This window comes from Oncorhynchus mykiss, chromosome 11 (genome assembly GCF_013265735.2).
Source record: "Oncorhynchus mykiss isolate Arlee chromosome 11, USDA_OmykA_1.1, whole genome shotgun sequence".
Classification (NCBI taxonomy): domain Eukaryota; kingdom Metazoa; phylum Chordata; class Actinopteri; order Salmoniformes; family Salmonidae; genus Oncorhynchus; species Oncorhynchus mykiss.
In genome coordinates, this window is record NC_048575.1 from 17,887,616 (window position 1) to 17,915,336 (window position 27,721).

General features: G+C 44.7%; 1 protein-coding gene across 8 annotated transcripts in view; it reads right to left on the reverse strand.

Moving 5' to 3' along the window:
* Positions 1-427: 427 nt before the first annotated feature.
* Positions 428-27,721, reverse strand: part of relch (RAB11 binding and LisH domain, coiled-coil and HEAT repeat containing) — a 40,324-nt gene continuing 13,030 nt past the window's right edge. For 2 of the 8 annotated variants that reach the window (XM_036935102.1, XM_036935099.1), the window contains 22 exons: positions 27,557-27,632; positions 26,924-27,019; positions 26,700-26,723; positions 20,955-21,067; positions 20,281-20,371; positions 19,803-19,874; positions 16,481-16,621; positions 16,194-16,358; positions 15,720-15,867; positions 15,431-15,587; positions 15,230-15,353; positions 15,083-15,131; positions 14,732-14,811; positions 14,151-14,257; positions 12,566-12,665; positions 9,495-9,577; positions 8,233-8,296; positions 7,925-8,063; positions 6,883-6,999; positions 4,451-4,539; positions 4,189-4,259; positions 1,235-1,561 (listed from right to left, as the gene is read on the reverse strand). In XM_036935102.1, the coding sequence (XP_036790997.1) occupies positions 1,441-1,561; positions 4,189-4,259; positions 4,451-4,539; positions 6,883-6,999; positions 7,925-8,063; positions 8,233-8,296; positions 9,495-9,577; positions 12,566-12,665; positions 14,151-14,257; positions 14,732-14,811; positions 15,083-15,131; positions 15,230-15,353; positions 15,431-15,587; positions 15,720-15,867; positions 16,194-16,358; positions 16,481-16,621; positions 19,803-19,874; positions 20,281-20,371; positions 20,955-21,067; positions 26,700-26,723; positions 26,924-27,019; positions 27,557-27,632 (2,227 nt within the window). In that variant the 3' untranslated portion in view covers positions 1,235-1,440. Of the gene's footprint in view, positions 1,562-4,188; positions 4,260-4,450; positions 4,540-6,882; positions 7,000-7,924; positions 8,064-8,232; positions 8,297-8,564; positions 8,648-9,494; positions 9,578-12,565; positions 12,666-14,150; positions 14,258-14,731; positions 14,812-15,082; positions 15,132-15,229; positions 15,354-15,430; positions 15,588-15,719; positions 15,868-16,193; positions 16,359-16,480; positions 16,622-19,802; positions 19,875-20,280; positions 20,372-20,954; positions 21,068-26,699; positions 26,724-26,923; positions 27,020-27,556; positions 27,633-27,721 lie in introns of all 8 variants that reach the window. The other 6 variants (XM_036935096.1, XM_036935097.1, XM_036935098.1 and 3 more) reach the window with 6 other exon arrangements.

The following is a 27,721-nucleotide window of genomic DNA, read 5'->3' on the forward strand; positions in this document are numbered from 1 at the left end:
GACTTGAACCCGATTGAACATCTCTGGAGAGACCTGAAAATAGCTGGCAGCGACGCTCCCCATCCAACCTGACAGAGCTTGGGAGGATCTGCAAAGAATGGGAGAAACACCCCAAATACAGGTGTGCCAAGCTTGTTAACGCCATACCCGAGAAGACTCAAGGCTGTAATTGCTGCCAAAGGTGCTTCAAAGTATTGAGTAAAGGGTCTGACTACTTATGTAAATGTGATATTTCTGTTTTTAATTGTTTATACATTTGTAAACATTTTGAAAAACCCGTTTTTGCTTTGTCATTATTGGGTATTGTGTGTAGATTGGAGGGGAAAAAAACAATTGAATCCATTTTAGAATAAGGCTGTAACATAACAAAATGTGGAAGAAGTCAAGGGGTCTGAATACTTTCCAAATGAACTGTATGAGTACACAATTGTTTATTTCGTCTTTTATTATTTCATGACACCAATTTCAAATGTACATAATAATATGGGTACAGTCCTTTTCATTTCAGTGTATCATACAGTTATTTACTTGTAGAGCATATCCCAAAGAGAAAATAACAAAACCCAAATCAGAACAGCCACTTTAGATAAGAACCAGCCGAGACACTGCAACACGCAGAGGCAGAACGAGACAGGGAAAGGAGGAAGGCATGGAGCGAGGGAATCAGTGTTCTTCATCTTCACATTTCCAACATAAACAAACTAAGCCAATGAATGGTAGTGATGATGATCATGTACATCATATATAATAAGACGACTCTGAATCAAAATACACACAATAAAGAGAAAAGAATGATAAAGTGATGTGCACATTTCTTTGGAGGAATAAAGTCTTAAGAGATAAATAAGTTATAAAATAGAGACTATCAAAACAACAATGAGAGAGAGAGACGTGACGAAATGAAGGCAGGCGATATTGACTTCAAGTAGGCATTTCCCCAGAGCCATGAACATACAGACACGTCAGTTAGTAAGCTAGTCCTCTCCATGTTGACACCAAAAGGTTCCGGAACAATCACATTCTGACATAGAACGCCACTAACATTCTAACTAGACTGGACTGCAACATTCATAAAGCTTTTGGTGCCGACATGGCGCAAGCTAAAATGCTAAATCAAACCCAATTAGGTGCATCTCAATAGTCTATAATGACTTCCTCTACTCATCTCGTCTTCTCTCCTTGAGACGAGGAAGTCACTTCAGAGTATTGATATACACACTGGCCCTGATCGAATAGTTCAAAGCGCACCCTTCCTTCCTCCCTTCCTAGGGCTCAGCCAGATAGCTCTCCCCTTTCGAGTCACAGAGGAGTGAAGGATGCATCTAGAAGGTATTCGAACAGACCCTGTCCTGGCCTATCACTGGTGGCTGGGCCAGCGCTCCCGGACACTGGAGGCTCATGGGATATGTAGTGCGCTGGGGCCCCAGGCGGAAGGATAGATCATTTCTTCCTCTGGAAGACGTTGGCCAGCATGGCGCCGGACGTGGTCAGCTGACCCATCTTACTCAGGAACTTGGTTTTAGCGTCTTCACCAACCAGACTAGCAGCAATGGACACAGAGCTACAGGAACAGAAACACAATGAACATGTTGGCCAGCATGTCTTCTCCTACTAGCACAGAGTTTGCTAATAACTACTTTGAGGGAAAATATGTGGTTGTCCCACCTAGCGATCCTAAGATGAATGCCCTATGTAAGTCATTCTGGATAAGAGCGTCTGCTAAATCACTAAAATGTCAACGTGTACATTTATTATAGACATTATAGACATTGCATCATCCTCACACAGAGAGCTAAAGTTTATTAGGTACACCCATCTAGTACTGGGTCGGAACCCCCTTTGCCTCCAGAACAGCCTGAATTCTTCAGAGCATGGATTCTATGTTCAGACATGCTGTGGCTTTAAAAGGTTGCTCAATTGGTATCAAGGGACCTGACGTGTGTCAGGAAAACATTCCCTACACCATCACACCACCGCCACCAGCCTGTACTGTTGACACCAGGCAGGATGAGGCCATGGACTCATGCTGCTTACGCCAAATCCTTACTCTGCCAACAGCATGGCGCAACCGGGATTCGTCGTACCGGGTATTGTTTTTCCACTCCTCAATTGTCCAGTGTTGGTGATCGTGTGCCCACTGGAATGGCTCCTTCTTGTTTGTAGCTGATAGTGAAACCTGGTGTGGTCGTCTGCTTCAATAGCCCATCTGTCACAAGGGCCCACAAGTTGTGCTTTCCCGAGATGCTGTTCTGCACACCACTTCTGTTTGTGGCCCGCCTGTTAGCTTGCAAGATTCTTGCCATTCTCCTTCAACCTCTCTCGTCAATAAGCTGTTTTCGCCCACAGGACAGCCTGGATGTTTCTTGTTTGTTGTACCATTCTCTGTAACCCCTAGACACTGTTGTGCGTGAAAAGCCCAGGAAGCCGGCCGTTTCTGAGATACTGGAACTCTCGCGCCTGGCACCGGCGATCACACCACACTCAAAGTCGCTTAGGTCACTTGTTTGGCCCATTCTAACGTTCAATTGAACAGTAACTGAATGTCTCGATGCCGGTCTGCTTGCTTTATAGAACAAGCCACGTGACCATTTTTGTGAACTATATGAATTATATTGGGCCTCCCGAGTGGCGCAGTGGTCTAAGGCACTGCATCGCAGTGCTAGCTGCGCCACTAGGGATTCTGGGTTCGAGTCCAGGCTCTGTCACAGCCAGCCACGAACGGGAGACCCATGGGGCGGCGCACAATTGGCCCAGCGGGGGTTTGGCCGACAGGGATGTCCTTGTCCCATCGCGCTCTAGCGACTCCTGTGGTGGGCCGGGTGCAGTGCACGCTGACACAGTCGCCAGGTGTACGGTGTTTCCTCCGACACATTGGTGCGGCTGGCTTCTGGGTGAAATGGGCATTGTGTCAAGAAGCAGAGCAGCTTGGATTGTTGGATTGTGTTTTGGAGGACGCACAGCTCTCAACGTTTGCCTCTCCCGAGTCAGTACGGGAGTTGCAGCAATGAGACAAGACTATAACTACCAATTGGATACCAAGAAATTGGGGAGAAAAATATATATATATTTTGATGATAATACTGTAGAATGGGATATATTATATAACCTATAGAATGGCCTGGACACAAAGAATCAATATACTATCAATATACTATCATTCATCCAGAATGTTTTCCCTATAATCTCTACAATCGTCTCTCCCTAAACATACAGTGATTGACAGTGTCAACTGTCAAATGCTCATTTGTTTGCTTTGTTCTGCTCTTGTTTCAGTCTCTCCCTCCATATATTTGGACAGGTAAATGGAAAAGCTGTTTCCTAAGCGTTAACAGTAACAGTCTCTTCTGACTGACAGTTAGGAGAGTTCCTCTTTTTCCCCCTCTGCCTAAATCTGGTTGAACAACAGCAGATAAAGAACTGTAGGGGAACAACTTTTCAACTAAATGTGGTCAATAGTCAAATTAACGTTATGGAAAATGCTGGAGTTGAGTGCCGTAGTGTAGTAACATGGTTGTTGATAGATACTTTCGAGTCTAAAACATACACAACTCTTGTCTCTAACACTGTGCATGATGATGCTGAGAGATTCTATAGTTAGAATTAAACATGATGATTAAACCAACAACCTCAAAACAAGACTCAATATGACATTGGGGTGTGTGACTGTGTTGCTAGGCTACAGCCTCAGAGTTCAAGAGTTCAGAGGGTACACGTGTGCGCACATACACACAGACACAGTTCTGTTTTTAATGAGGCAGAAACACATGTTCACAAGACAGCCACACTATGGGCAGTCTATAATAGTTTTAGTAGTTTTAATAGATTTCCACTACTCCCTAACCTCTCCCTCACACTATGGCTGAGTCCCAATGCTCTTTACAGGCTCTCTTCTCTCCTCCCCCTAACCTCCCTTCCTTACCACTGTCCTGAATCTAAAGGCTGCAGTTTCTCTACTGTTAATGCAGCTAGGCTTCCAGAGGGTCATATGACTGTGACCCAACAGTCAACAGCACTCATGGTGTGGGACGAAAACCAGCGGATAAAGATAAGGAGAGTTTGTAGAGTTTTGTGTGTGTGTGATTTTGAATGCTCCGACATAGAACACAGACATAGCACACATGACTGTGATTGTGTACTGATTTACTGGTGTGCTTTAGTAGTGATTTACTGGTGTGCGTTAGTACTCACCCCTCTGCCTGTCCGATCCCTCTGTTTTCTACCTTTATCTCCCCCTCCTTGATCATGGAGCTCAGGATCACCTGCAACAGGAAAGGAGACACACACAGTGGAAAATATACCAGTTAGACTGCTGTGCTGTGGAAAGTATGCCTGGTGAGTGTCCCTCCTGGAGACAACATCACGCTGTGTGGTAAGTGGTCTGGGAATCAGCTGGTCTTTAACTGGCATGGGAAACAGGTCATTTGAGGTCAGTGTGTGTGTGTGTGTGTACCTCGTGTTCAGGAGATAGCTGTTCCATGTCGGTCCTCAGACACCTCAAGCCAGGCAGGAAGTGATTCACCATCAGCTCCTCTGAGATGACTGGAGCAGGAGGTCAAGGACCGGACAACTGAACACAAAGTTAACCTACACTGAACAACCAAACACCAACACAGAGTTAAACACTACTGAACACTGGTCGACCAAACATAAACACAGTTAAACACTACTGAACACTGGTCAACTGAACCGTTGTGAATGAAGTAATATTATGACACTAATACAGTTTAAAAACAAGTAAGATTAGTGAGGTTATATGACTACATTACCCAGAGGGCCACAGTCATTCCACTGCCTCGTCGCACACTGATGGTGTCACAGTACCAGGCTCTGATAGTGGGGAGTTTAGCCACTGTGACCAAAGCTACACGAGACCCCCCCCGTATAGCCTGCGATATTCGCACATTACCAAACCTCAGCCGGCTGGTGTGAGTGAGTGTGTGAGGTGGCATGGAAGTCACTAGAGAGGTTAGGGAGGTATGTCGCTGTGCTGCGAAATACGCCCTTGAGGAGCCTCACTATTTTGGGAACACATTTAGGGAGGAACGTGCACACATGCATGCACATGCTGGGAATTCTGACCAAAGGCTTAGAGGCAGCTCTCCCTCTGTCATTTTCTCTTCTGGCTTCTCCGTCTCTCTGAGGCAGACTGTGGTCTGTAACTGTCCGTCTCTCTCATTTTCGCTCTCCCTCTCTGTGGGCTGTGGTCCGTCTCTCTCTGTCTCCCTCCGTCTCCCTCCCTCTCTCCGCCCACTCAACCCTGTAATCAGCATACGGCCCCAAAATGGAGAGTTAATTTTCCTTTCTCAACTCGCCAGCGCATAAATACACATACAGCTAATGTATTCAACTTATTCAGTGCACTATATATATACACACACCACACTGACTGAGGCAGGGTTGGTCGATTACAGCCCAGAACCACAAATAGTGAACTTTTAACCTAGTCTGACTCCAGTAACCTAGTCTGACTACAGTAACCTAGTCTTGACCGGGGTCTTGTTATTCTAAAGACGTATTCTGAGTCACAGCTATAAAAGTGAAATAAAACACCCTCCCCTGAGCCCCAGCCAAGCCAACACTCTGCTCCGGGTACAGTTCTTGAAATGTCTTAAGTGCATACTGCTAGGTGGACACATTTAAAAACCACTTAATGAACTATTGCCCTCTTTTAGCTTTTCCGTTTAAAGGCCTCGACTCGTTAATATGTAGCGGTTTGTCTCAACCATTAATAAAGGGTGAGGTAAGTTCTGTAAGTTAAGGACACAATAGCAGGGAACACACACAGCTGATCACCATGGAGCTGATTGTGGTGTACAGGGAACAACGGGTGGAGCACTCCCCTATTGTCATCGACAGGGCTGCAGTGGAGAGGGTCAAAAGCTTCCTCTGTCTTTATTATCACATCACAGAGAACCTGACATGGTCCAATCACACCACCACAGTGATGAAGAAGGCGCAGCACAGCCTCTTCAACCTCATGCACCTGAAGAAATTCGGCATGGGCCTTACACCATCGAGAGCATCTTGACCGGCGCATGACCGCCTTGTCGGGCAACTGCACCCCCTCTCAACTGCAAGGCTCTACATAGGGTGATGCGGATGGCCCAATACATGACTGTGGGTGAGCTCCCTGCCCTCTAGGTCTTCTACACCAGGCGGTGTCTGAGGAAGGCCCAAAAGATAGTCAAGGCCTCCAGTCACCCGGGCCACGGACTGTTCACTCTGTTACCATCTGGCAAGCTGTGTTGGAGTATTGGGTCTCGGAACCAGGCCATCAGACTGCTGAAAAGCTAAACCTAATTGTCTCCCTGCACCTTACAGACTATTTGCACCAGAGAAATTATATGCACGTTAGAGATTATTTTCACTGACTACCCCCACAGCCAACACTGACACAAACACACCCAGAACTCATACATGCAGACAAAGCTGCTGTTCTATCATATGATATTGATTCCACTAGCCACTTTAGAATTGTACATACAGGTCCATTATTACTATGTAATAATATACCTATACCTATTATTGATTCATGTACAGCATTGTTGAGGGAGCTAGCTGTTTATTACCTATGCATAGTCACTTTACCCCAACCTACATGTACAAAATAACTTGACTAACCTGTACCCCCACACATTGACTCGGTACTGGTACCCCCTGTATACAGCCTCGGTATTGTTATTTTACTGTTTTTACTTTAGTTTATTTGGTAAATATTTTCTGAACTCTTTCTTGACCTGCGTTGTTGGTTAAGGGCTTGTAAGTAAGTATTTCACAGTAAGGTCTACTACACCTGTTGTTATTTGTCACATTCTCCGAATACATTTGATTTGAATTCACACACACACACACACACACACACACACGTTGGGTGAAGGATACAGCAACAGGAGAGAGCGCTGTAGGCCTCAAACAGCTGAGTAGCGATGTCTATCCTCTTACTCTCTGTAGCCTGGACGTTGTTACCCAACGCTAGTTTGTGGAGGTGAGGCAGCACAACTGGAAGACAAAAAACAGACAATATCACTGTGTGTGTGTGTGTGTGGATTTGAGTCCATATGTGCATGTGAGTGTGTCTGCGCTCTTGTTTTAGTGTGCCTTTGCATTAGTGGGTAGGTGTGTGTGTGTGTGTGTCCATACTGACACTTGTCTGTGAAGTGTTGTTCAGCGTAGTGTGTATTAGCAATAGTACTGACACTTGTCTGTGAAGTGTGGTTCAGCGTAGTGTGTGTGTATTATCAGTAGTACTGACACTCGTCTGTGAAGTGTGGTTCAGCGTAGTGTGTGTGTATTATCAGTAGTACTGACACTCGTCTGTGAAGTGTGGTTCAGCGTAGTGTGTGTGTATTATCAGTAGTACTGACACTCGTCTGTGAAGTGTGGTTCAGCGTAGTGTGTGTGTATTATCAGTAGTACTGACACTCGTCTGTGAAGTGTGGTTCAGCGTAGTGTGTGTGTATTATCAATAGTACTGACACTCGTCTGTGAAGTGTGGTTCAGCGTAGTGTGTGTGTATTATCAGTAGTACTGACACTCGTCTGTGAAGTGTGGTTCAGCGTAGTGTGTGTGTATTATCAGTAGTACTGACACTCGTCTGTGAAGTGTGGTTCAGCGTAGTGTGTGTGTATTATCAATAGTACTGACACTCGTCTGTGAAGTGTGGTTCAGCGTAGTGTGTGTGTATTATCAGTAGTACTGACACTCGTCTGTGAAGTGTGGTTCAGCGTAGTGTGTGTGTATTATCAGTAGTACTGACACTCGTCTGTGAAGTGTGGTTCAGCGTAGTGTGTGTGTATTATCAGTAGTACTGACACTCGTCTGTGAAGTGTGGTTCAGCGTAGTGTGTGTGTATTATCAGTAGTACTGACACTCGTCTGTGAAGTGTGGTTCAGCGTAGTGTGTGTGTATTATCAGTAGTACTGACACTCGTCTCTGAAGCGTGGCTCAGCGTTGGGTCCGACCCGGCCAAAGGTCCTGATGATCTCCATGTGTAGAGAGTGTTGGTCCTGGTACTGTGGGTCCTCCAGGAACGACGCCAGCTGCATCTTCACACGCTCCAACAGCTGGGACACACACACACATTAATGTACACACACACGCATGCCAACATGGATACTCCCCCTAATACACATGGACACAATACAAAACACACCTGTGCTCAAAACATATAACCCAGACTTGCTTAATGCAGGAGTGTAGTTTGTGCATATATGAGAATCAGCATGTCCATACCTCTTTTTGGGTGACCGTCTCCATGATGGTACCAAAGGCAGGGATAGTAGAGATCCTAACTGAACTATAAGCCAGACAGGAGTTAGAACAGAGCCAGGTCTCTGCTTTATTCAAACTACAAAATGCAGCTCAGAAGATAATATAAAACAGACCAACACCAACCAATCATCAGTGTGGATCCTGTATGTTAATGCCAAGGTTAATGGTGATGTTAGATCATTCCAGTGTCCGTATGGATTTAAATAATATAATACACTAAATAGAACCAGGAGGATGCAGAGGAAGGAGGGATAGAGAGGAGGAGAGAAAACGTCTCGTCTTCGTTGACTCACAATTCAGGGCCACTGCACAGTGTAATAAGAGCCGGGGCCACCCGGCGGTCTATTAAAGCTTCTGACATGCCTCGCAGAATCAACTGGAAACGGTTAGGAGGGAGGGAGAGACGAAGAGGTTAGGAGGGAGGGGGGGTGGGGGGGCAATCGTCCAGGACCTGAAGGTTGGGTGGAGGGGGTCTGCTAAAAAGGGGGTGAGGAGGAGGATGGGGGGTAGTGCATTACAGCTGAGCATGCTGGGATGATCTCCACATGCAGCCAATCAGAGCGCGAGTTGTGGTAGTGTAGCAGACTGATGATGCGATGAACATGATTGGGTAGATCATGCCAGAAAGGACAAAATGACCTATATTGTCAGAACTGATGATCAAGTACATTACATATTTTGTCTTAATTGAGGACTAGGTTACAATTAAGGTTAGAGGTAAGGGTTTGGGCTAGTGTTTAGAAAGCATCATAGTGCTGTCCTTTCAAGCATGGTTATATAGTGACTACCGGGGTGTGGGTTAGTGTCGCACACTGATGATGCCTGGTGTTAGTGACAGTAAACACAGAACCGCACACGGTCGACCGCACCTCAACCTCTACAGGAAGAAAGCCCTAAGAAGACTTTTATCCAGAGTCAGAGAGACCTTGAACCATCTAGGAGCACAGACAGGGCAAAAACCCTAAAGATACACAGTTTAGAGAAAGCACCTACTTTGGAATTGATTTATGTTGCAAAGCCTCATTGTCCCTGAGTTTTGAGAAAATAAAATCCTAAGTCAAACCATTGACTCCTTTAACAATGGATGCATGTTTCCATGCCAACTACAGTCCTGAAAGATCTGGTGTTATTCAATATATATCCTCATCAAAGAGGTTAGGGTTCTTCCTGTGAGGTTGGAGGAGGGGTCGAGGTGGCCAGACAAGGCAGCAGGAGACACTTACATCTCAGGGTCGCTGGAGAGCGTGATGAGAGCAGGCACCACCCTCTGAGCCACCAGCGTCTCATTCACCCCCTTCACCAGCAGCTGTTTGGACAACACAGCCGTGATGTCACAGCCCAGGGGCGGGTGATGGACAGAGCCAGCAGTGTCATGGCAACACGCCGAGAGAGGGAGGAGAGGGAAAAAGGAAAACAAAAAGAAAGAAAGAAAGAAAGTGATATACAACAACAAGAAGTAGCAGCAGCGCCAAGGTAGGAACGTATGTCACGCCCAAGCCCGCACGTAAACACACAGGTAAACAAACAAAAAAGAAAAACAAACAATAAGTGAGAAGCCAAGCAAACAGAGCTGCTGAACAGAGTTGGTAGAAGTTCCCCCTAACCAGTGGTCCAGAGTCAGATTTTTGTTAATGCCCTAATAGTCATGGTTAGGACTGGGGGCAGAGGAATCAGATCCTTGATCTGTGGTAAGGGGCAACTTCTGCCGAGCCTGCAGAGAATGGAAGGGAGGGATATACAACTATGAGATGGTGATAGGGGGGTTAAGTGTCTATACCACTATGACAGTGAAGGGGGATGTATATACCACTATGACAGTGAAAGGGGATGTCTATACCACTATGACAGTGAAGGGGGATGTCCATACAACTATGACAGTGAAGGGGGATGTCCATACAACTATGACAGTGAAGGGGGATGTCCATACAACTATGACAGTGAAGGGGGATGTCTATACCACTATGACAGTGAAGGGGGATGTCTATACCACTATGACAGTGAAGGGGGATGTCTATACCACTATGACAGTGAAGGGGGATGTCTATACCACTATGACAGTGAAGGGGGATGTCTATACCACTATGACAGTGAAGGGGGATGTCTATACCACTATGACAGTGAAGGGGGATGTCTATACCATTATGACAGTGAAGGGGGATGTCTATACCACTATGACAGTGAAGGGGGATGTCTATACCACTATGACAGTGAAGGGGGATGTCTATACCACTATGACAGTGAAGGGGGATGTCCACACCACTATGACAGTAATAGGGGATGTCCACACCACTATGGCAGTGAAGGGGGGTGTCCACATCACTATGACAGTGAAGGGGGATGTCCATAACACTATGACAGTGAAGGGGGATGTCCATAACACTATGACAGTGAGGGGAGATGTCCATACAACTATGACAGTGAAGGGGGATGTCCATAACACTATGACAGTGAAGGGGGATGTCCATACAACTATGACAGTGAAGGGGGATGTCTATAACACTATGACAGTGAAGGGGGATGTCCATACCACTATGACAGTGAATGGGGATGTCCATAACACTATGACAGTGAAGGGGGATGTCCATAACACTATGACAGTGAAGGGGGATGTCCATACCACTATGACAGTGAAGGGGGATGTCCACACCACTATGACAGTGAAGGGGGATGTCTATACCACTATGACAGTGAAGGGGGGATGTCTATACCATTATGACAGTGAAGGGGGATGTCTATACCACTATGACAGTGAGGGGAGATGTCCATACCACTATGACAGTGAAGGGGGATGTCTATACCACTATGACAGTGAAGGGGGATGTCTATACCACTATGACAGTAAAGGGGGATGTCCATACAACTATGACAGTGAAGGGGGATGTCTATACCACTATGACAGTGAAGGGGGATGTCTATACCACTATGACAGTGAAGGGGGATGTCCATACAACTATGACAGTGAAGGGGGATGTCTATACCACTATGACAGTGAAGGGGGATGTCTATACCACTATGACAGTGAAGGGGGATGTCTATACCACTATGACAGTGAAGGGGGATGTCCACACCACTATGACAGTGAAGGAGGATGTCCACACCACTATGACAGTGAAGGGGGATGTCCACACCACTATGACAGTGAAGGGGGATGTCCATACCACTATGACAGTGAAGGGGGATGTCCACACCACTATGACAGTGAAGGGGGATGTCCATACCACTATGACAGTGAAGGGGGATGTCCATACAACTATGACAGTGAAGGGGGATGTCCACACCACTATGACAGTGAAGGGGGATGTCTATACAACTATGACAGTGAAGGAAGATGTCCATACAACTATGACAGTGAAGGGGGATGTCTATACCACTATGACAGTGAAGGGGGATGTCTATACCACTATGACAGTGAAGGGGGATGTCTATACCACTATGACAGTGAAGGGGGATGTCCACACCACTATGACAGTGAAGGGGGATGTCTATACCACTATGACAGTGAAGGGGGATGTCCACACCACTATGACAGTGAAGGAGGATGTCCACACCACTATGACAGTGAAGGGGGATGTCCACACCACTATGACAGTGAAGGGGGATGTCCACACCACTATGACAGTGAAGGGGGATGTCCACACCACTATGACAGTGAAGGGGGATGTCCACACCACTATGACAGTGAAGGGGGATGTCCACACCACTATGACAGTGAAGGGGGATGTCCACACCACTATGACAGTGAAGGGGGATGTCCACACCACTATGTCCACACCACTATAACAGTGAAGGGGGTAGTGCTACAACACCTCCTCCTCATCAAAAGTGTATTTTATGTAGGCCTGATTCCATTTCGATCCAATGTTTTTCCCTAGCTCCTACCTCTTTGGTGTTCACAATGAAGGGGTAGGGGCTCTGGGAAGGGGCTAGGGATTAAAATGGAATCAGGCCCTTGAGGGGGAAGGCAATAACAAGCAGAGGCTGCTGCAGGGGGGAAAGACATAGGGAGGCATTTCAAACCAGTATAGTTCTGTTTGCATAATACAACTCAAAAACATTTACAATCCAGTCAATGTTCCAACAATACTTATCTATTAAAACAGCAAGAAGACTACTTCTAGTCCATGACAAAACAGGTTTAAATAAAAACAGGTTTCAATAAAGCATTTTAGATACAGCATACATCAAACAAAATACAGTGTCATTCTTATATGGTCTAAACTATAAAGCATGTTATTACGTGGGCAAATGTGTGTGTGTGAAGGTGTGTGTGGCGCGTTGTGGCAGGGCGTCGTACCTCAAACATGCGTGCGGCGGTACAGCGAACTAGAGCGGAGGTATGGACCACTCCGTACCATAGCACTGTCAGTAACAACTCATGGTACACTGGGTTAGCCCTGAGAGAGAGGAGAGAGCGAAAGGGGGTTGTAGAGAGAGAGAGAGAGATGGGGTTGGAGAGAGAGAGAGAGAGAGAGCGAAAGGGGGTTGTAGAGAGAGAGAGAGAGATGGGGTTGTAGAGAGAGAGAGAGAGAGAGAGAGAGAGAGAGAGAGAGAGAGAGAGAGAGAGAGAGATGGGGTTGTAGAGAGAGAGAGAGAGAGAGAGAGCAGGAAAAAGGGGGTGGAGAGAGAGAGATGAAGGGAGAGAGAGAGAGATGGTGTTGTAGCGAGAGAGAGATGGTGTTGTAGCGAGAGAGAGATGGTGTTGTAGCGAGAGAGAGATGGTGTTGTAGAGAGGGAGAGGGAGAGATGGTGTTGTAGAGAGAGAGAGAGAGAGAGAGAGAGAGAGATGGTGTTGTAGAGAGAGAGAGAGATGGTGTTGTAGAGAGAGAGAGAGATGGTGTTGTAGAGAGAGAGAGAGATGGTGTTGTAGAGAGGGAGAGGGAGAGAAAGGGGGTAGAGAGAGAGGGAGAGATGGTGTTGTAGAGAGCGAGAGGGAGAGAAAGGGGGTAGAGAGAGAGAGGGAGAGATGGTGTTGTAGAGAGCGAGAGGGAGAGAAAGGGGGTAGAGAGAGAGAGGGAGAGATGGTGTTGTAGAGAGGGAGAGGGAGAGAAAGGGGGTAGAGAGAGAGAGGGAGAGATGGTGTTGTAGAGAGGGAGAGGGAGAGAAAGGGGTTAGAGAGAGAGAGGGAGAGATGGTGTTGTAGAGAGGGAGAGGGAGAGAAAGGGGGTAGAGAGAGAGAGGGAGAGATGGTGTTGTAGAGAGGGAGAGGAAGAGAAAGGGGGTAGAGAGAGAGGGAGAGATGGTGTTGTAGAGAGGGAGAGGGAGAGAAAGGGGGTAGAGAGAGAGAGGGAGAGATGGTGTTGTAGAGAGGGAGAGATGGTGTTGTAGAGAGGGAGAGATGGTGTTGTAGAGAGGGAGAGATGGTGTTGTAGAGAGGGAGAGATGGTGTTGTAGAGAGGGAGAGATGGTGTTGTAGAGAGAGAGAGATGGTGTTGTAGAGAGAGATAGATGGTGTTGTAGAGAGGGAGAGATGGTGTTGTAGAGAGGGAGAGATGGTGTTGTAGAGAGGGAGAGGGAGAGATGGTGTTGTAGAGAGGGAGAGGGAGAGATGGTGTTGTAGAGAGGGAGAGGGAGAGATGGTGTTGTAGAGAGGGAGAGGGAGAGATGGTGTTGTAGAGAGGGAGAGGGAGAGATGGTGTTGTAGAGAGGGAGAGGGAGAGATTGTGTTGTAGAGAGGGAGATATGGTGTTGTAGAGAGGGAGAGATGGTGTTGTAGAGAGAGAGATGGTGTTGTAGAGAGGGAGAGGGAGAGGTGGTGTTGTAGAGAGGGAGAGAAAGGGGGTAGAGAGAGAGAGGAGATCCAAGTAACTAAAAGTAAAAAGTTTATTACACGACTGTTGCCTATTCATTCTTACTAATGTGTGTGTGTGTGTGTGTGTTACCCCAGCTCTACAAAGGAGGCTTTGAGGCTGTCCAGGGGGGCATGTGAGAGAGACAGTGTCGTCATGACATCCTCTAGAAAACCAACAAGCAGCTTACGATCCTCATCCTGCAGGAAACACACATATTACACACACACACACACACACACACACACACACACATATTATTTAATATATTAATACATACATTATTAATACATACATGATATAAAATACATACATTATATAAAATACACGCATTATAGAATATATTAATACATACATTATTAATACATACATTATTAATACATACATTATTAATACATACATTATTAATACATACATTATTAATACATACATTATATAAAATACACGCATTATAGAATATATTAATACATACATTATATAAAATACACAGATTATATAATATATGAATACATACATTATTAATACATACATTATTAATACATACATTATTAATACATACATTATTAATACATACATGATATAATATATGAATACATACATTATTAATACATTATATGCTGATTATCAACAGTTATGAGAAAGATGGGTGGCTGGCCAACGACAGACATGTTTACCTGATTGTAGCATGTCAGTACTCCTGTAGCATAAATGGGGACAGTAGCCTTGGTCAGAATACCATTCCCAGTTAAAGCATCTAGGAGAAACAGAATACAAACACTTCAGAAATTAGAGATAGAAAATGAGAAATTGACATATGACCATGTAGCTGATTTCCAGTGCAGTGAGCTTATAAAACAGAGAACAGTTGACAGGAAACACAAGGCCTGACACCAACACTTCACACAATCCACAACAAACTAAAACACTTGGCAGAGATCTGAGCACACGCTTGTTTTAATATTCAGAGGATGAAAGAGACAGAGAAACACCAAATCCCACTGAGTGTGTGTGTGTCTTCCACTTACCCACATTCTCTTCAGAGAGCCGTAGGATCTCTTGGAACTGTGGTTTTACCTGAAAGAGAGAGGAGAGACTGCTATAGTCTGCACCAATGAAATGAATGAAACAGTGCAGATTCCTTCTGGCAAAAGGCCTACAGTAGATACTCTCACCTTAGTGTTAGTGAAGATCTTGCCAAATGTGCGACAGAGCCTCCAGAAGAAACGTGAGAACTCATGGACACACGTAGTGGAGGCTACGTTAATACGACCTACTATGTCTATCAGCTGGGGAAGACTGGAGAGAGAGGAGAGGGGGTCAGGGTTGTGTGTGTGGCTGTGTGTGTGTCAATGTGTACTGCATAGACCACTCACAGTTGGTTTACCACCCATAGCAGGCTGTCCCAGCCTGTGGTGCCCTCATGTTCTAGCTGGTAATCATACAGGATGAGAAGGGCGCTCAGCGTCTCCCGGCTGCCAACGATAGTCGCTATATCCTGCAGAGGAGACGCCGGACGAGGGAACCGCGTCACTGAGGGGTCAAACAGAGGTCAGAGGTTGGGGTTAAAGTTCAGGGAAGGAAAATACTAGAGATTATGGGTGAATAATGTAGTCAGAACATAGCAAGGTTACTGGTCACCAATTGAGTCAGTGTGTTTCCTACCCTCTATGGGGGGAATGTCTCCTTGTAGGTTAACTCTGTGTGTGAAGGGAGCGTTCTGGATCACCACAGAGAACAGAGGAGGGATGAGAGACTGTAGGGCAGACAGGAACATGTGGAGCTTGTGTTCATCAAGACCATGTTCTCCCTGCTGGAGAGAAGGAGAAAAAGGAGGGGACGGGGGTGAGAGAGGGAGGAGATGAAGGAGAGAGAGGGAGGAGATGAAGGAGAGAGAGGGAGGAGATGAAGGAGAGAGAGGGAGGTGATGAAGGAGAGAGAGGGAGGAGATGAAGGAGAGAGAGGGAGGTGATGAAGGAGAGAGAGGGAGGAGATGAAGGAGAGAGAGGGAGGTGAGACAGAGGGAAAGAGAGGGTAGTTAGAGAGTTCACTTCTTTATCTAGATTCTAGAATGTTAGCGTCAACATCAAAACCTTTCTTACATATACCAAATAAACAAAGTCCTGTGGGTCTACCTACTTTCAGTAGTTTCTCTATGCGGGCCAGTAGAGAGGGGATGAGAGTGGTCTGGAGGTTTCCCAGCTCTGTGGTCCAGGCAGCGAATGCTGGGATGAACACCTGGTGGATAGCACTGACCACCCTCTCGGATGGGTCACCAAGGGACAGCAACATCAGCTCGAAACCCTGACCGCAACATGAACACAACACGACCAGTCAGTATAACATAACCACATTCAACACAACCAAACACAAGAGCGGTCAGAAAGCCTTTTCAAACATGCATGCACACACACACACACACACACCTGGGAGTACTTGTCAGGGTCGTCAATGTATCCCATGATGATAGCGAGGCTTTTGACCACAGCCTCTCTGACCATGTCTGCCTTGTCTTCAGCCAGCATCTGCTGCAGCATGGACAACACCAGGGAACTACGGATCTCCTTCTGTTAACACACAGACATATAAACAGATTTGAACGAACGAAGGAGAGCGCACACACACACATGTGGCCAAGTCTCTTACAGGCAGATAAGATGTGATGGCAGGCGTGTGTACAGGTGTTTGTGTACATATGCAAAGGTGTGTGTATATGTGTGTGTGTGTGTATTATTGGTACGTGGGCCAGCTGTTTATTCACCCACACCCGCCCGCAATTGCTAATAACCCATCCGCAACTGTCTGACTATATGCGATAAAGTGTAAATCTGAGTCTCGCATAGGGCTGTGCATCAGCAACAGGTGCTGAGCATATTTGGGAACTCCTTCAAGACTGTTAGAAAAGCATTCCAGGTGAAGCTGGTGGAGAGAATGCCAAGCGTGTGCAAAGCTGTCATCAAGGCATATTTTGATTTGTTTAACACTTTTTTTGGTTACTACATGATTTCATATGTGTTATTTCGTAATGTTGATGTCTTCACTATTATTCTACAAGGTAGAAAATAGTACAAATAAAGAAAAATCCTTGAATGAATAGGTGTCCAAACTTTTGACTGATACTGCATGTAAAGACGAGATTAAATCAAGAATAGCATCTGATGAGTGACAATATTAGCCTATCACTTGTGAACGATGTATTATCACATGTGAATGAAGCCGGCTGGTGTGCAGTAAGGCAACAAACAGGGGATCCCTTTCTTTGCCACTTTTTAAAATCATAGTCCCCACACCTCATGTAACCTAGCCCATAGTCCTCTATGTTTTGATAAGGTTTGTATTACAACTAAAGTGGCCAAATAACTTCTTAAAATTAAACACATGAATCCGCTTTACAACCGGTGTAGAGCCTAACTGGCATACATAGGGGGTGCGTGAGTTTCAAGTTTGGGGAAGATTGTTTTCACCATAAAAATGCTCCTTTATAATAAATCATTAAAAACCTAATCACATGTGTTGTCACTTTTGAGAATGGTGTTTTCCCACTAATTGAGTGCATTTTGCAACATTCGCGCTTATAGCCTACTGCCATGTGCGCATTAGTGAGCTTATAGATGTGAAGAAATAGCCCAATAGTTTAAAAATGTCTTTCACGCAGAGAAGAACTTAGATATCTGAGAGAGCCATGTGAGTGAGAGTTGCTTCAGAACATGCAGCTGGGAGAAGGGAATTATAATTATAATATTCAGCCCAAGAACAGAACGGCCACTGGCCACAAAAGGCATGCATTTCTTTAGGGGGTGGAAATTCGAGGCATTATCAAGTGCTTGTTCAATTGTGAATGAGAGACTGATGAAGTCTACACAGCCTGTGCAAGAAGCAAAGCAGAGGTCATTCCTTTCAAGCAACTGTTTTCAAAAAATCGCATCATGCTGCCTAAGAATGTATTAAAAATCTAAACATATGGCCCAAGTTTGTATCGCAACTAAAGTTGCATAAATAACTCTAAATTAAGCACATAGGAGGACTTCTTTCTTTGTTAACAGCTCAACACAGAATAGTGAGCACTCCCTCAGAAATTGTTTGGAGAAAACCTCCTTTCTAGTTTATTCAGCTATGTTCAATTCTAATCTTCATACTATAAAATAATGCCACGGAATTCTAAGCAAATCTTGTCTGCTAAATGAACTAGTGTAGCCCACAGCCATATGGCATAGCCAAAATGTAGTATTTTCTTCATTTAAAAAAACAACAACCTTTATTTAACTAGGCAAGTCACTTAAGAACAAATTCTTATTTACAATGATGGCCTAATCCGGCCAAACCTATGGGACTCCCAATCACGTCCGGATGTGATACAGCCTGGATTCGAACCAGGTTACTGTAGTGACACCTGTTGCACTGAGATGCAGTGCCTTAGACCGCCGCGCCACTCGGGAGCCCCGAGTGAGATCAGGGCTTATAACATAAGGACAACGAAAATAATGCCACGGAATTCTAAGCAAATCTTGTCTGCCCACAGCCTTATGGGCTGTGGGCTACAATCGTAATCTTGTCTTTACATGCAGTATCAGTCAACAGTTTGGACACCTACTCATTCAAGGATTTTTCTTTATTTGTACTATTTTCTATGCCATTATGTTCTTCTGAAATAGACTACATTTTCTTCCTATCATGTTCCTGTCTAAAATAAATCATGGAGTTATTGTGATAGTGTAGGCTATATTAAATGGATTTATTAGACTGTTTAAAAGGTCTGCATCAGTGGCTTGTAGGCTGTGTGTGGAAGAGAGGAGATGCTAAATGTGTTTGTAAATTGGTCAATTACCGTGAGACCGGCAGTTATATACTTGACAATCACCGGCTGACAAAATGAATGACCGCCACAGCCCTATGCCTGCACACAACCCACTAATATAGAAATGGCTCTGTAGGCTACAGTCAATCAGAGGCGGTGGAACTAGATTTGGACAGGGGGTGCAGGATTTTTACATGCAGCTTCAATTCTATCATTACATGTTGCCCGGGAAGAGTAAGTAAACCCTTGGAAAAACAAATGACATCTGTTTCACCAGCTGTAAGGAAATAAAAAGCTGTGAAAACCACCCAACGTGTTACTGATAAGATCTCAGTTCGGTTTGGATGCATATTTTATGTGGTAGAAATACTATCAGCTTTTATGATGCTGATAAAGATAGCATCTCAACAGACAGCATCTAACTGCAAATTCACAATCTCTCAAGATGCTGAAAGAAAGAAATCATTTCCCCCACTCCCATTCTCGAGTCACAATGTAGCCTACATTTGGTGTATCATTTTACTGCAAGAAATGCTTAATTCCGCAGGAGTTCATATGAAGGCTCTGTGAGAGGTTATAGACCTACAGTCAGTGTCCAGATTTCTGTTTCCATTTAACCCTTCTGAACAGCAGGCTACAGTTCCCTTGACGTGCCATAGGCCTATTTGAAGTCCCCGACATGTGAATGTCGAATTTGTATAGCGCCTCAAAATCATCACACACACAACATGCAGTCCTCTTTTGCCACGTCACCAAATCTTTCCTAAACATGACTTTTCTGGCCCTCCCATCTCTTTATTTTCAACTCTCTTTATTCAAATCTCCCAGCCACCCACCCGCCCTTCATCCAAACAATATTTAAATGACACTAAACCCGCCAGCACCGTGGATATAACTGCGGGGACTGCGGGTTGAGTCAACTTATGCATCACTAGCGTGTGTGTGAGTCTTACAGGCAGGTAAGGTGCTAAGGCTCCACAGGCTTCTGCTACCAACAACCTCCTCTCTGGATACTTATGGTTGATCTGGAGAGAGAGAGATGGAAAGGAGAGAGAGAGAAGAGAGGGAAAGGAGAGAGAGAAGAGAGAGAGAAGGAAAGGAGAGAGAGAAGAGAGAGAGGGAAAGGAGAGAGAGAGGAGGATGGGGTGGGGGAGACAAAGAGACAACATGAGATTCTGGGACAGACATGACCCTGTAGATTAGAAAGTGTTGATCTTAAGCATTCCTCGTGGTTTGTCTTTATTGGAATGTTATTGGACCTGTGGCTCAATATATTGGTCATTACCATAGTAACAGATATTTGTTTATGTATCAACACTTTACACAAGTAAAAAAAGAAGGAGAAAAAAAGGAGGAATATTTTCAGGAAGAAAAAAGAGAGAAAGGACAGAGAGCGAGAGAGAAGGGGAGTAAGGAGAGAGGAGTAGCTACCTGTTCCCAGCATTGTGGTAAGAGTTCAGCCTCAACTCTGGTAGGACCAACATGTCTGGCAAACGCCACACAACCTGTTAGGATCATCTGCCTACAAACACAACCAGGAGTCAATATACACACGGTCAAATCCTCCTTGATCATCAGCCTATAAACACAACCAGGAGTCAATATACACACGGTCAAATCCTCCTTGATCATCAGCCTATAAACACAACCAGGAGTCAATACACACACGGTCAAATCCTCCTTGATCATCAGCCTATAAACACAACCAGGAGTCAATATACACACACTGTCAAGATCCTCCTTGATCATCAGCCTATAAACACAACCAGGAGTCAATACACACACGGTCAAATCCTCCTTGATCATCAGCCTATAAACACAACCAGGAGTCAATATACACACAGCCAAATCCTCCTTGATCATCTGCCTATTAACACAACAAGGAGTCAATATACACACGGTCAAATCCTCCTTGATCATCAGCCTATAAACACAACCAGGAGTCAATATACACACTGTCAAATCCTCCTTGATCATCAGCCTATAAACACAACCAGGAGTCAATATACACACTGTCAAATCCTCCTTGATCATCAGCCTATAAACACACAGAGAGAACAGCTAGGTATAAGAACACACACGCACGCTCGCACGAGCCCACACACCTCTGTTCGTCGTCAGGTCTCTTGATGAGGTTGAAGAGGATGTGGAGGAGCTGGTCTCTCTCTTTAGGCTCCGGGTGGAGACACGCTGTACATAGGATGAGAGGAATCAACTCCTAGAGAGAGATAGAAGGATGAGAGAGAGATATGAAAAGAGAGATATCAGCTTGGGTTTGTGGCTCTGAGTATTCACACAGCAAAGAAACGGTTTGCAGGCAGGGGTGTGTGTGATGTTTGCATGTGTGTGTGTGGGCAATGGGTAGGAGAGAGGGAGTTCAATGACGACAACACCACCAACAGAAACAGAAAGAGGGTCAAATGAAACAATGTGCTGTTATGTACATCTATGTATCATGATGACAATGTCTCGTGGTTTTCTAATCTGAATGACTGGTACCCCTGGTCTGAATCAAGTTCCTTTATGAACAGTAAAGTTCATATGAAGTTCATGCGAGAGTCAGCCTGGAGAGAGAGCAAACTAAAATGTAGTCCCAGGACGAGGTGGGGCAGACAGACAGCCCTTCATTCTGCCTCATGGACAAACTGTGGTTAGCTCAACATTCCTGCCTCAAACAACCAAATTAGAGAGAGGATACACTGTTAAAAAACACAGTTAAAAATATGGATTTTATTTTTAACCAGGAGGGTTTTCCAGGAAAGTTTCATATTTTCCTGCTGAATGTTGGCATACGAAACAAACCCAACGTTGAATGTTGGCAGAACAAGCAAGCCCAATCAAAGAGAGGCTTGGGAGGGGGGAGACCTGAAATGACTCTGGATGTCTGTAGATGGACACCTGTCATTCATTCAAATAAAATATATTACGTGCTTCACATACAACACAACCACCAGAGACATACAGTTGAAGTCGGAAGTTTTACATACACCTCAGCCAAATACATTTAAACGCAGTTATTCACAATTCCTGACATTTAATCCTAGTAAAAAGTCCCCTGTCTTAGGTTAGTTAGGATCACCACTTTATTTTAAGAATGTGAAATGTCAGAATAATAGTAGAGAGAATGATTTATTTCAGCTTTTATTTCATCACATTCCCAGTGGGTCAGAAGTTTACATACACTCAATTAGTATTTGGTAACATTGCCTTTAAATTGTTGAACTTGCGTCAAACATTTCAGATAGCCTTCCACAATAAGTTGGATGAGGTTTGGCCCATTCCTCCTGACAGAACTGGTGTAACTGAGTCAGGTTGGCAGGCCTCCTTGCTCGCACACATTTTTTCAGTTCTGCCCACAAATTTTCTATAGGATTGAGGTCAGGGCTTTGTGATGGCCACTCCAATACCTTGACTGTTGTCTTTAAGGCATTTTGCCACAACTTTGGAAGTTTGCTTGGGGTCATTGTCCATTTGGAAGGCCCATTTGCGACCAACCTTTAACTTCCTGACTTGAAATATTGCTTCAATATATCCACATAAATATCCTACATCATGATGCCAACTATGTTGTGAAGTGCACCAGTCCCTCCTGCAGCAAAGCACCCCCCCCCCAACATGATGCTGAGACCCCCATGCTTCACGGTTGGGATGGTGTTCTTCGGCTTGCAAGCCTCCTCCTTTTTCCTCCAAACATAACGATGGTCATTATGGTCAAACAGTTATATTTTTTGTTTCATCAGACCAGAGGACATTTCTCCAAAAAGTACGATCTTTGTCCCCATGTGCAGTTGCAAACCGTAGTCTGGCTTTTTAATGGCAGTTTTGGAGCAGTGGATTCATCCTTGCTGAGCGGACTTTCATGTCGATATAGGGCTCGTTTTACTGTGGATATACAGTGGGGCAAAAAAGTATTGTCAGCCACCAATTGTGCAAGTTTCCCACTTAAAAATATGAGAGAGGCCTGTAATTTTCATCATAGGCACACTTCAACTATGACAGACAAAATGAGAAAAAAAAATCAAGAAAATATAACTATTGTATGTCTTCCATTTCCTAATAATTGCTCCCACAGTTGATTTCTTCAAACCAAGCTGCTTACCCATTGCAGATTCAGTCTTCTCAGCCTGGTGCAGGTCTACAATTTTGTTTCTGGTGTCCTTTGACAGCTCTTTGGTCTTGGCCATAGTGGAGTTTGGAGTGTGACTGTTTGAGGTTGTGGACAGGTGTCTTTTATACTGATAACAAGTTCAAACAGGTGCCATTAATACAGGTAACGAGTGGAGGACAGAGGAGCCTCTTAAAGAAGAAGTTATAGGTCTGTGAGAGCCAGACATCTTGCTTGTTTGTAGGTGACCAAATACTTATTTTCCACCATAATTTGCAAATAAAGTAATAAAACAATCCTACAATGTGATTTTCTGGATTTGTTTTTCTCATTTTGTCTGTCACAGTTGAAGTGTACCTACGATGAAAATTACAGGCCTCTCTCATCTTTTTAAGTGGGAGAACGTGCACAATTGGTGGCTGACTAAATACTTTTTTGCCCCACTGTAGATACTTTTGTACCGGTTTCCGCCAGCATCTTCACAAGGTCCTTTGCTGTTCTGGGATTGATTTGCTGTTCTGGGAGTCCTGTGCTGTTCTGGAAATGATTTGCACTTTTCAGACTACAGTACGTTCATCTCTAGGAGACAGAACGCGTCTCCTTCCTGAGTGGTATGATGGCAGTGTGGTCCCATGGTATTTATACTTGTGTACTATTGTTTGTACAGATGAACGTGGTACCTTCAGTCATTTGGAAATTGCTTCCAAGGATGAACCAAACTTGTGGAGGTCAATAATTTTTTGGGCTGATTTCTTTTGATTTTCCCATGATGTCAAGCAAAGAGGCACTGGGTTTGAAGGTAGGCCTTGAAATACATCCACAGGAACACCTCCAATTGACTCAATTTATGTCAATTAACCTATCAGAAGCTTCTAAAGTAATGACATCATTTTCTGGAATTTTCCAAGCTCTTTAAAGGCACAGTTAACGTAGTGTATGTAAACTTCTGACCCACTGGAATTGTGATGCAGTGAATTATAAGTGAAATAATCAGTCTGTAAACAATTGTTGGAAAAATTACTTGTGTCATGCACAAAGTAGATGTTCTAACAGACTTGCCAAAACTATAGTTTGTTAACAAGAAATTTGCGGAGTGGTTGAAAAACTAGTTAATGCCTTCAACCTAAGTGTATTTAAACATCCGACTTCAACTGTATCTGGCACTGAGAACAACTATCCTGATTATCCTTTCACCAACTGTTAGAGAAAGTATTTTTAAAAGCTAAAGAACAGCTGCTCGGGCAGTGTTAAGTAAACAATTTCCACAAAATGTATGTTTCTTTTTGAAATGGCACAAGCATTAAAAGAAGGAATGGGACATTAAAAAGTAAAGGTCAACAAGCTGTTAGCATCAAAGTGTGTTATTGTGTTTCAGATATTTACTTCTGAGAAAAGAGAAAGTGTATACTTCTAAGACTTTTTCTTCAGGGAACCCTATCTGACCCCGTTCTATTCCAGAACCAAGTGACACTTCCACCTGTTCCAAGGAAAACATCTGGCCAACGCTGGGTCAACATGTGGGTATGTAGAGCAGCCAGGGAAATGCCATGGTACCACCATGTTTATACCAGAGATGGCCAACTAGGATCTATTGCAGAGTGACAACATGGCACCACCGTGTTTAGACCAGAGATGGCCAACGAGGATCTATTGCAGAGTGACAACATGGTACCACTGTGTTTAGACCAGAGATGGCCAACTAGGATCTATTGCAGGGGTGACAACATGGTACCACCGTGTTTAGACCAGAGATGGCCAACTAGGACCTATTGCAGAGTGACAACATGGTATCACTGTGTTTAGACCAGAGATGGCCAACTAGGACCTATTGCAGGATGATAACATGGCACCACTGTGTTTAGACCAGAGATGGCCAACTAGGATTATTGCAGTGTGACAACATGGCACCACTGTGTTTAGACCAGAGATGGCCAACTAGGATCTATAGCAGTGTGACACCATAGTAACATGTTTAGACCAGAGGTGGCCAACTAGGACCTACAGCAGAGTGACACCATAGTAATACGTTTAGGCTAGGAGTGGCCAACTAGGACCTACAGCAGAGTGACACCATAGTAACATGTTTAGACCAGAGGTGGCCAACTAGGACCTACAGCAGAGTGACACCATAGTAATACGTTTAGGCTAGGAGTGGCCAACTAGGACCTACAGCAGAGTGACACCATAGTAATACGTTTAGGCTAGGAGTGGCCAACTAGGACCTACAGCAGAGTGACACCATGGTAACATGATTAAGCCTGCACAGGCCAACTAGCAACTATGGCAGTGACACCATGGTAACATGTTGTAATTCAGGCTACAAGACTGTAAGCTTAATGACAATTACCACATGTCATTACACTATTTGGTACTTTGTAAAACATGTCTCTTTCCATTCATCAAATGTTTGGATGCCCGGAAACCATTTGGAGTGGACGAACGTACGCAGGTAGCCTACTACCTGAAGTGATGTGTTCGACAATAAGATCATGACTGGTTGTTCATGCCACATTAAAATGACCAGTAAAACATTTATACCGTTAAACAACATGTCTTTACTATTATGCCCATAAAATAGAGACCCCTGAATGTCACGGTATAATTGACTCATTAAACCTCAGAGAGAAAAAAGGGAAGTGGGATTGTTGACTCTCTTTATGGTCCTTGTTCTCAAGAAGCCCATACAGGTACTGGGCCGTATCTTAGAGTAGGCTTGGTCTGTCTGCCATAAGACCATAATGATTTATGATCATTGATAGTGAAGGCGACAGGTGGCAGGCATGTTTTTACCATTCACTTATTCAGTCAGTCATCAAAGTCAAACGTCTATTGTTCCTAGCTGCGTGTCCATAATGTGTAGAGTTAGGCACTTAAGGTGTGTCATTGAGCTGGCAGTAGGTGACCTACAAATAGTAGGAGCACAAAGGTGTGTGTTGATTCTGTCTGTCTAACAGACGCAGAACAAAGTCCATTCCCGCCCTCACTTTGTTTTCCCTAGTTTAGGGCAGGAATCCAAATTCTTCATAACTGTCAGTAGATCATTAAAACCACAGCTGTGATACGCAAATCACATACAGTGTGGGGAGCCCACCTGACCCTCCCTACCACTCCCTCACACAGACCACACACTGTCAAACACAATTCCAAACCTAGCTCACCACACTAGCTCTTTAAACATGCTGTAGACTAACGCATGGAAACAAACCAGCAGCATTTACCATTACGAGTGATGACTTACTTTGCAGCAACGCCAGATAGCTATCTATTAGTTTTTTTGTGAATCGGTTAGTCAGTTACACTGCATGTCTTTGTCACACAATGCACTTAAATTAGCTTAGAAATGTTATGTGAAATTATACAAAATGCACACAGTTGTTCAATCAGCTCTGGTTGGCCACCGTTTCAGCCAGTCAGAGATTAAAGAATCAATCAATGAGAAGACTGCGTGCTATTGGGAACCACTCAGAAAGGAGCAGGGTGAGAACACAGGGTGAGAGAGGTAAAACACAGTCCACTATACAGGCCACAACCACATATGCAATCTTAAGGACTAAAACAAACCATACCCCTAATCTAAGCGTTTTCATAAATGATCCAAATACTACCATGACTTTGTCCTGCTCGAGTACGAATAACTAGCCAATCAGATGAGAGACTGGGTGGTTATAGCCCGTGGCGTGGGCCTGTGTTACACTGTGTGTGAGGTCAGGTGAGGTCATGCAGATGTGGGGGGCATCCAACTCACCTGGCACAGGTGTGCAACCATTCTCTAGGAGCAGAGAGGCATGCACAGAGCGAGAGAGTGAGTGAGAGAGTGAAAGGACAAACAAAGGGAGGAGAGATGAGAGATGAGCATCGGTGAAAAAACTGTGGAGTCAGACGCTGAATACCAAACTGAAGACAGAAAGAAGACCGTGTTGATGGGAGGATGGGGAGAGGTGAGGAGGGGGGAGGAGAGGAGGGAGGTACCTCTCGTTTGGCCAGGAGGACATTGGGGACGATGTGAGGAAGACAGCGACCCAACATCAGCATCACACTCTCCTCATTGTCTGCTATCCTCGACACCTAGAGAGAGAAAGAGGGGGAGAAAGTGTGAGTGAGTGAGAGAGAAAGAGGGGGAGAAAGTGTGAGTGAGTGAGAGAGAAAGGGGGGGAGAAAGTGTGAGTGAGTGAGAGAGAAAGAGGGGGAGAAAGTGTGAGTGAGTGAGAGAGAAAGAGGGGGAGAAAGTGTGAGTGAGTGAGAGAGAAAGAGGGGGAGAAAGTGTGAGTGAGTGAGAGAGAAAGAGGGGGAGAAAGTGTGAGTGAGTGAGAGAGAAAGAGGGGGAGAAAGTGTGAGTGAGTGAGAGAGAAAGAGGGGGAGAAAGAGTGAGTGAGTGAGAGAGAAAGAGGGGGAGAAAGAGTGAGTGAGAGAGAGAGAAAGAGGGGGAGAAAGAGTGAGTGAGAAATATGAAGGCAGAAATTAGAAAAAAAATGCTGATGATATTTTGTTGATATGTCACTGCTCTGAGGATTGCGTATTAAAATGGTTTCAGTAGTAGTATACTATACTCTTAAGATAGCTGACACTATGGTCATGTGACCGTGATTAGGGGTGACCTCTGACCTCTGCACCCAGACGACTGTCAGCTGACATCTTACAGAAGGACAGCAGGGCCTGCTGGAATGCAGGGGACAACTTCCTGTGGACGAGAAAAGACAAAAAGATGAGAGAGTGAACAGGAATCAAGATGCTCATTCCAGTCAAGATGGATGGACAATCAGACTGTTT